This window comes from Pygocentrus nattereri, chromosome 9, assembly GCF_015220715.1.
Source record: "Pygocentrus nattereri isolate fPygNat1 chromosome 9, fPygNat1.pri, whole genome shotgun sequence".
Classification (NCBI taxonomy): domain Eukaryota; kingdom Metazoa; phylum Chordata; class Actinopteri; order Characiformes; family Serrasalmidae; genus Pygocentrus; species Pygocentrus nattereri.
The window spans coordinates 11,791,904-11,801,903 of NC_051219.1; the positions used below are offsets into that span (position 1 = coordinate 11,791,904).

The following is a 10,000-nucleotide window of genomic DNA, read 5'->3' on the forward strand; positions in this document are numbered from 1 at the left end:
ATGTCAGTCATTTATATGTATCAGTAAAGATTCTGCCACCTTTGACCTTCTACCAAAAAACAAGCTACAGAAATAACCTCAGGTTAGCTCAACCCCATGTGAATCTAAAGGTGGGTGAAAATGCTATCATATCCTGTGGAAAAGGAGTTTAAGTATGGAGGTGTTTATTTGTGTTTTCTGTGACTAAAGTCAGGCCGATATTGAACGTTACTGTCCTACCCGTTTCTGGTGTAAAGGCTGTGCATAAATCATGTAGCATCTATCACAGAGATTTCTTATCCCATGCAAACAGGTCAATAACATGGACATCCTGTGTTAAACTGCCATTACCCCACCTCTCCATGGATAACCAATCACATCTGAATAGAGCTTTAAAAAGTTCAAAAATGACCACCAACAGTTCCTGACCTGCAGTATTATCGGTTGGGATGGACAATACCACAAATTTTCTTATCAATCCAATACCAAGCAATACCAGAACAAATATCCCGATACACATTATTACTTAGTACTACAGTAAAAAAAATTTGGACAGTGAAAATGATACTTAAAAGTCTTTGTATTAGTCTGTTTCATGAAAGAACTTCAGACGATCTGCCATTATAAAATATTCACTCGGTTTCTTACGGCTGTCTGTGCGATTGGGTGTGATGAGCAGAGAGAGAGAGTGAAAGAAAAGTAGCTCCTATTGATACAGATGTATGTTAAGTTTAATCCTTAAACAAAACCCCTAGAATCAATATTGTGAGGATCAATTGTCAAGAAGAAACATCAGGATCGGAAGTACGACAATCCATAATCCATCAATAATACCGGCCAACTGATATATCAATCGGGCTCACATCCCTACAATGAAGCACAATCAGCCTTAATACAGAGCTCGCTACACGGGTACAGGCTAACAGCATCGGAGCTGAGCTGGACGAGGCAGAGATGGTCAGAAGTTCTCCTTCTCTTTTTATACGCACTAACACACACACACACACACACACACACACACACACACACACACACACACACACACACACTCCTCTCCTAATGAATGATCACCCTCCCTGTCCTCCTGTAGGCTCACTCACTTTCTCTCTCTCTCTTTCTCTCTGCTTTCATTTACTCCTCTCAGATGAATTTATCTCTGAACAGAAGTTTACAGAGATAAGAGTCCTCCATCTCCACTTGCTGCTGGGGAAAGTCTGGAAAAAGAAGAAGAAGAAAAAAAAAAAAAAAAAAACTTCTTTCCCACAGACTCTCCAAAAAAGTTCGCTCATCATCTTCTGTTCAAAGAGACTTCAGCCTCTTCATTTTCCATATTTAAATTCTCTAATTCAAAGAGTTCAGCGATCTGCATGCCAGAAAAAAGGTTATGACCTTATCATGAGAAGTTCGGTTACAATATGATCAGCACTTTCCCCGAATGTACCAAAGACCAGAGCGGTGACTGAAACTGACCACCACTCCCTCGTTAGTATCGTTACATACTGAGGTGAATTATTTAGTTTAATAAATAATAAATCTTTAAATGAACATGGTCACTTTCTCCTCACCAACTTGCGTTAGCATTCATGTAAACAGCCTAGTATTAGCTACTTGCGAGGCTGAAGTTCTTAGGCTTTTTATTCTAACAATAAACAGCTACCAGTCAGTGCTTTACTGTAGATTGAGCAAAAGGCAATAAATGTGTTTGGGTCTTTGTTTTTCACTGAACAGAGCCAATGTTTTTTTTTGTTTAGTTTTTTGAGACTCGCTGGCCACCGCATGTTAACTAATGTCCCTCTGACCACTGCTTAATAAGAGATGCACAATGTACATTGGCACACATTCAGCAGATGCAGTGATCTATGGTGCTCACCTGAAAGTACAAGTGCATTTTGGAAACCGTAGCGCATTAAAATCACTTGGCAATTTCATTGTCTGATTTGGGTACTAAGAGAAAAATGCGACACACATATTATCCACAGCCTATGACTTTGACAAGGGGTGCCAAAACGTTTTTGTCTTGGGTGGCAATGTTTATGCCAGTCAAAGGACCAATAGGACAAAAAAAAAAAAAAAAAGACAAAAAAATGTTAGAATTTTTTTTTTGTTTTAAATAATATTACCTAAATACCTAAATATAATATTAAAAGGAAAATAAGAATTGAATTAATTACATAAAAATAGCATAAAAATAAGTTTATTCTCTCACACTTTGGACGATTCAGTTGGTCCACTTCAGTTGTTTTTTAGATACTTAAATTACTTTGATTTTACATTCAAGTAAATATCTACTAAATTGTCCATAATTTTCTTTAACTCTAAACCTGCTCTAATCCTAACGCTGACATTAGCCTCAGTCCCTAACCCTAAAACCAACCCAACCTCACCCTTGTCCGGATCCTAACCCTAACTCCATCACTGAGTTTCAACAGATAGTTTGTTAACAATCTGAACATCTGTAGCTAATTTACAGGGGACCGTAATGGACTATCCACATAAAATGAGACCCATCCCTGATTTAGACAAACTAAAGACACCCTGTAAACAACAATTAGTGTATACTCCCTGTATAAACTGCATAGTGACAGTGTCAGCTTGTATTTTCTACACTTACTTTTCCTCTAATCACTTTCTTGCTGTTCCTTCTTAAACAGTTTATTTCTGTATGTGTTCAAATAAAGAAAATAATTTTTGTAAATGTATTTTGTCAGGGGGGTGGCACGGTGGCGTGGTGTGTAGCGCTGTCGCCTCACAGCAAAGAGGGCCTGGGTTCGATTCCCCAGCCGGGTGATCAGGGTCCTCTCTGTGTGGAGTTTGCATGTTCTCCCCGTGTCTGCGTGGGTTTCCTCCGGGTTCTCCGGTTTCCTCCCACAGTCCAAAGACATGCAGTCAGGCCAATTAGACATGCTAAATTGCCCCTGGGTGTGAGTGACTGTCTGTGACTGTCTGTCTGCCCTGCGATGGACTGGCGACCTGTCCAGGGTGTATCCTGCCTTCCGCCCGAAGACTGCTGGGATAGGCTCCAGCACCCCCCGCGACCCTGACGGAGAAGCGGATTAGAAAATGGATGGATGGATGGATGGATGGATGGATGAATGGATGGATGGATGGATGGATGGATGAATGGATGGATGGATGGTGTTTTGGCAGTCGAAACTTGTTTGAAACATCAAAACTCAATATTGGCACAAATATTGTATACGGTGAAAATAAAAAGAAGAAAGTATTACCAAGCAAAATATTAACCACTTGGTCTGTATGTCTGTGTGTGTATTTATTGGCACCACAGTCAATATTTTAAGCTGTCTGCGTGTGTGTCAGCGCCTGAGCCTCGTAAAATGCCATCAGGTCAAAGTGGACTAGTACTGCAATCGCTCGCTAGCTTCCGAGCTGTTCTGGAACAATGCCCCACTGATCTGAACCCTTGCTCTGGCAGCCAGCAGACAAATTAAGCTGTCACTCAAGAGCTTCTTGCCATCAGCTTCCTGCTGAGTGTCTGATATTAACCTCTGACTTCACTCGGGTCATGATCGCATGCGGCCCGGGGCGTGGAGAGGCCAGTGAGGTTTAATTAAGAAAGGAGGCTTAGCATCATCCTCGAACACAAAGGAGCAGGAGCGAGTCGCGAGAGATGCTGGTGAGGGCTGAGGAAGGAAAGGCCAGCACTGTCAGTCTGACGAGCAACAACAGTAAAATAGAAATGGGTTTCTGCAGGAAGATGCTGATGTAATGATGAATGCTCTGCTGCTAGAGCATCACAGGATACTGTCTAAATGCAGATAGGTATAAAGTCTGGCTTTGGAATCCACAAGCTTGTTCAGATCATTCAGCTCTTTGAATTCATACTGGCTCTGATCAACTCTGGCCTGAAGGGAGGTATAAACTACAATTTTCAACAGTAACCATGTAGCACACAAAACCTGCATATCATTAAAGTCTTTGGTTTAGAAATAGAGTCTGCAGGCAGGTCTGATATGTTTTGCACTGTTGCAAGTCTTATATTAGCGTTAAAAAGTCATTTACTGAATAAGCATAGTGGCCCTTTAGTGCCCATAAGAAGATGAATGGGGAAATTGCTGCTCTTTTACACTTTTTTGCATGCATTTAGAGTTTTTCTCTCCAAGACCAAATACTGCAAGGAGAGTACTATATACTACACACTGACTAAGGACTGCCATCGTTGCTCAGGGACGCCCATCCATGACTTTTGCAAAAACTATTAAGTCGCTGATTTAAAATACTGAGTCAAACTCCTGAGACAACAAGTCATTACGATGAACAGTGGACAAAATAAGTAAAAACAAATACTGCTGGCTTATTTTTTGACCTCTCAGAATTTGAAATTGTGTCAAAATAATGATTTATTTTCTCCTAATGACACATTCTTGAAGTCATTAGTTAGATATACTAAACCAAAATGTTGAAAATAAGTAATCACTCAACATTATTCTACATATTAAGTCAAAATAAAAAAGTCATTATTTCAACATACTAATTCAAAATCACAAAATAATAAGTACTTATTTGTGCATACTAACCAAATCTCTGAATTCTCAAGATTATAAGTGATTAATTTGAGATGAAAAGTCAAACTTTCTACAAATGTGTGTGCATATGTGTATATATATCTGCGAAGCAGATGTTACTGATTGGCCAAAAGAAGTGACTGGGCATGTCAAAGGCCACTGCATGAAGGAAGTAGCTGAAATTGCAGTCACAAAAGTTCCAGTGCACAGAAAATTCCGCCAGAATTGTGGCCGAAAGATAAAACTGGCGGACAGGGGCCACTGGAGTGTTTCACGACTTGTACATAAAAACCACTTCCAGGCAAGATTTGCTTTGGAAGTCAATGAAGGTTCTTCACAACCAATTTCTGAAAGAACAAACCTGCATACCACGAACATATGGAGCAGAGTGGCATGCCAGAGGCCTTTGCTCACTTCTGCTCACAAAGTTGCCAGTTACAGTGTACGGAGACAAACTGGACTGTTCATGAAACGTATTATCTGGTCAGATGAATCTTGTTTCTGCTTGGATTTAAAGGATGCTCTGTGGTGCTCTGGGGTTCTTTCAACTATGTGGAAATGTGTCCTGTGGTTGATGCAACAGTAAATTTGATCCACAGTGTCTACATTGAGCTGCTGGACAACCAGGTTTTGTGTTTTGCTCATCATCTTACCGAGGAACATAACATTCCTATCCTTGTATTCTTAGATGGCAATTCCTGCATTCACAGGGCTGCAAACGTGACTGATTGACAAAATGAACATTCACGAGCATTTACACATCTGGACTGGCCCGCGAAATCAGGGATTACCTGAAACAACGAGTAAGATGCCAGGGAAGGCGTCCATGAAATGTGGCCGAACTGCACAATACTTTGATGCAAGAGTGGCTGAACGCTGATGTCGCCCACATCCAGAAACTTGCCCAGGCCTTGGCAAATCGACTTGCAGTTGTTGTTTGTATATGCAGAATGTGATCACTCTAAAAGGCCACTGTTCACACAAGGCTGCACCACCGTCAGTAACTCAGCCCATTATCCATTCATGCACATCTGTCATTTAAATCCAGGTCCCGATGCTATTTCATCAGGTGTTATAAAACGGTGAAGCAAATGCACTAATATGCTGAAATCTATATGCTGAACTGTATGCATATGGTGCATGTAAATGCATGAGCATATGGCCGCTGTCAGCCGGGTCTACAGAGAGAGAGGGAGAGAGAGAGAGTGGGGGAAGAGAAAGCGAGAGCGAGCAAGAGAGTTCATTTGGCAGCAATGCAAGTGATCACTCACACACACACACACACACACACACACACACACACACACACACACACACACACACACACACACACACACACAGCTGGTGTTGACTTCTTGAGCTGTAAGCCTTTTTGCCGCTCACTTTCATCTACTCTGCCTTCAAGTGCCAAGCTACTGGGCAAAAAACACCACACAGCACAGGTGTTCAAAAGGACACACCACTCCCCCCACTCCTTCTCTACCCATCTGCCCACCTCCTTCCTCATCTCTTTCTCTTTGTACTGCTCTTTTACCTCCTGGTCACTTAGTGATCTATACCTGAAGCTGTGAACTCCGGGGTCCCATGCAGCTCTTTTACTGCCCTGTTGCAGCCCCACATCAGAATTTGTAGGTAAAAATAAAACCTACCTTTGCAGTAAAATATAGCTCTGCTGAGTGTTTTAACACAGTTTTAACAATGATTTTAATCACTGGAGTTACTGTAGCCTATATCTGCTAATTCAACTTTAACCCTGAAGACTGGTGCGCAGACTGCTGGTCACTAAAGCAATGCAGACGACAATCTCGCGAAACGGCAAAGAGAACATAGAAAAGTTAGAGATGAATGCACAGACTTTTTGCACTTAGAAGCACTATGGGTGGTTTCCTGATATGCTTCATTTGCAACGAGAAACTATTAGACACTAAAAAGTCCCAAAGCTGACGTCAACTTCTTGTTCCACCTTAAATGACGCAGGGGTTACATGCTGGTGCGTCAGGCACCATTTAAAGTGGAACGGGAAAATTCAAGCAAGAAGCTGATGAATGAGAAGCGACTTCTCTCTTGTAAAAAATCTAATGTTATGAGACATTTTACAAAAAAATATTCTACTGTCTTACTTAAAAGTTTCCTGCTGGAGATATGAGAAAAGTGTCTATAGCTGAGCTAAAGCTTAAAGTAGAGGAAAGTAACTCTAGGTAGGAAATATGGCAGGAATATATCATGATATCTGGCATTTGACTGCCTCACTACTTGACGCGACACCACAAAAACTGGGACTCGCACCCTGAAGTTGTCAGACTCAACGTGGACTTGCATCACAGCGACCACAGACTTGACTTGGACTCAAACCACAGACACTCCAGACTAGACTTTCACTCTAACCACAGAGACTCGGGACTCAACTCAGATCCCCGTTACAGAGAGTCCAGATTTGACTTGAACTTGCATAACAGAGACTCGAGAGACTTCCAGACATTAGCACTCCAGAGAATTGAAGTCGACTCAGACTTTTGTCCCCAACACTCAAGGCTTGACTCAGATATGCGCCCCTATATGAGACTTGACTTGGACTCACACCCCAGAGACTTAAGACTCAACTTGAACTCACATTACAAAGACTGAAATCTCAACTTAGATGTGTACCCCAGAGACTCGAGACTGGACTTGGACTGGCACACCAGAGACTGAAGACTCAACTGACTCGCTACTTGACTTCAGACTCGGACTCGCATCACAGAGACTCAGACATGACTTGGAGTCATAACATAGAAACTCCAGACTCAACTGAGACTTGCACTACAAAGACTTCAAACCCAACTTGGACTCGGCTGTACAGAGACACCAGATTCGACTGATGCTCGCACCACAGTGGCTTCAGACTCGATTTGAACTCATTAGAGACTTGAGTCTAAATCTCTTTTTAATAAAACATGCAGCTGGGCAGTGTTCTTTAAATAATGACAATGTTCACAATATGCTCAGAAAAGCTTTTCATGAGCTAATATATGGTGCTATTTAGTTAAAATGCCCATCACCACTGAAAGTAGCAGTAAAGCAAGCACCAAGACATAAAGTCTACCTACAATCAATATAGTCTAACAGAAATAAATAAATCTTTTTTTAAACTCTCAAAAAACTTCTAACGATGCAAATGTTTTGTTACAGTACCCATTACTTCATCAATCATTTTACTGTACAGTCATGCATTTTGCCCACAACTCTGAGACTGGTACAGGTCAGTGGTTCAGGACAGAGCAGATTCAGAGCTGTTCAGGTGGGTGTTTTGGCCATTCTGCTCAATAGTCAAGTTACTTGCTCTCAGTGCAGGGAAGCACTTGTTGGGCTTCTAAAACTGTGTTCCACAAATTTAATCATGTCACTTGGGCACTGCAGGTGAGGTAAGTAGAAGTCTTCTGTCATCACAAACCTTAACAATCATTGAAAGTCATAATAACAATAGAAATGACTTATCTTGCACTCCTAGCTTTGATCAGCTGTTAACTCAGTTGCTAGCCGACAAGCCAACAAACACTGTTTGGACCACGAAAGCTAACTTCTTTCTAGCTTCACTTCAAAGCACCCCAAAGGCAAGCAGGCTAAACTTCTTAACTGCATGTTCAGGATGCGTCTCGGAATCTCCAGGTCAAAGGCTCTCTCAGCACAGGCAGGACTCAAAACTCTCAGCCTTCTGGTTAAAAGCCAGCTGGAAGATTCTAGTCCTGTTTATAAACGCAGCTAACAGCAGGTGATGCAGAACCACGCAGAGATCTTCCACTGCCATGAACCAGCATACAGCTGGTGTAGAGGTGCAGCAGAGGGTTGAGTCAGAGCTTGTGTGTGTATGTGTACATTCTGAGGACATAAATGTCCTAATTTTTGTAGCAAAGCCAGAGAGAAACAAAATGAACCTACAGAAACAGCTAAATGACTCCTGACTCTGTAAAGTCCCGTTTTCCATCATTTTGGTTCAGTTGTAAAACCATGTCTTTTTGTAACTGAGGTTAAAGTTAGAGCCAGACATACAATCGGTTTAACATACAGGTACATATATAACACCAATATTAGTATTACTTTGATATGTCGCTGCTGTGGGAACAAAATATCACATTTCCAAAATGATAACTTTCCAGGAGAAGGAAAAAGCAATGGAACCAGACTTTTTTCTGAGCCATTGTCGGCTGTTTCTTGTGGTCTGTACATCATGAAATTTACACGCAACGCAAAGTGCAACAGGAATTTTATAATTATTCAAAAAGCGAAAAAAAGACAAAAATGGAGATACAAGGTTTTGTTCCAACCGCAGCAACATAATACATATGGCACATACAGTCAGGGTCAGAGACCAGCCTTTATTTATATGATTTCCAATCAAAATGATCTTTGAGTACAGGTTACTTATTTTTCAGTGTCAGGAACAAAGTTCAGTCTCAGACGTTGGTTGCATTTTCCGATTCAAGTAATCTCAAACATATTCAATGAGCTTCTTTTCTTTTCTTTTCGTTTTGTCTTTTCTTTTCTCAGAAAGGGCTCTTTGACAGCTTCACAGCCTTTCAAACTCATAACGCTGGGCTGTCATCTCACAGTGGAAGAATGGACAGACTTTCAACACACCCGTGGAATTTTTCAGATCTTCTTTCAAAGATGAACACTGTTTATCTGATGGGGACAGTTTTGATGGTCTGTCAGGTCTTCCAATTGGTTGTCAGGAGTCCCATTTCCAGTCCCATATCTTAATCATTTCTTTAACTCCAGCTTTGGAAACTCCTGCTCCCCCCCCCTTATTTTCTTTTGACTTGAAAAACATGTACTTAAAGGCTGTAATGACTGGAAACCGAATTAATGATAAGTGATCTCGGACATTTGAACAAGTATGACCAAATACCCTCAGCCTGTATAAGGTTAAACTTGCTGTAGGAGCAAAACCATGTATCTCCAATTTTGTCGTTTTGTCATGTTTTGAATAATTTGAAAATGTGTCCTGGTATAGTGGTTTGCGTGTTGGTTCTGTGTTGGGTCTGTGTGTGTCTCAGCAGCACTTACTTGATGTAGTAGGGCACTTTATTCTGGGATACTGCTCTCTGCCAGGGCAACTGGACGGAAGCTGTGGAAAGACGCACATACTCCTGATGAATAACTCGCAAGTTGGTGATGATTGATTCAACTTGAAAAACAGCTCCATTAGCACAGAGCTAATCTTGGGCTGTTAGTCTATTCATTACCACTTTTTATTAACTTTTATTTCAATAATGTTACACAAGCAGGACTATTTGGACTTGGCTGGTATTAGCTTTTAATTCCTTGTGCCATTAGTCATAGCTGGCCTGGTTTATATGGTTGACACTGATAGCAGCAGCACTTCTGAGAATCAAGGACTCTGCGGCTCAAAATTAGCCTCTTTAGAAGTCTATATATCCACCCACGACTAGCCGCTTTAGTGCACAGATACTGGCACTCACCTGCTGGCTGATTGTGTGGGCTGTGCTAGGAAAAAAACA

General features: G+C 41.3%; 1 protein-coding gene across 9 annotated transcripts in view; it reads right to left on the minus strand.

Annotated features, from left to right (window-relative positions):
• Positions 1 to 10,000, minus strand: part of utrn (utrophin) — a 327,694-nt gene that overhangs the window by 72,997 nt on the left and 244,697 nt on the right. For all 9 annotated transcript variants that reach the window (XM_037541492.1, XM_037541493.1, XM_037541496.1 and 6 more), the window contains one exon: positions 9,546 to 9,606. In XM_037541492.1, coding sequence (XP_037397389.1) covers positions 9,546 to 9,606 — 61 coding nt within the window. The remainder of the gene's footprint in view (positions 1 to 9,545; positions 9,607 to 10,000) is intronic.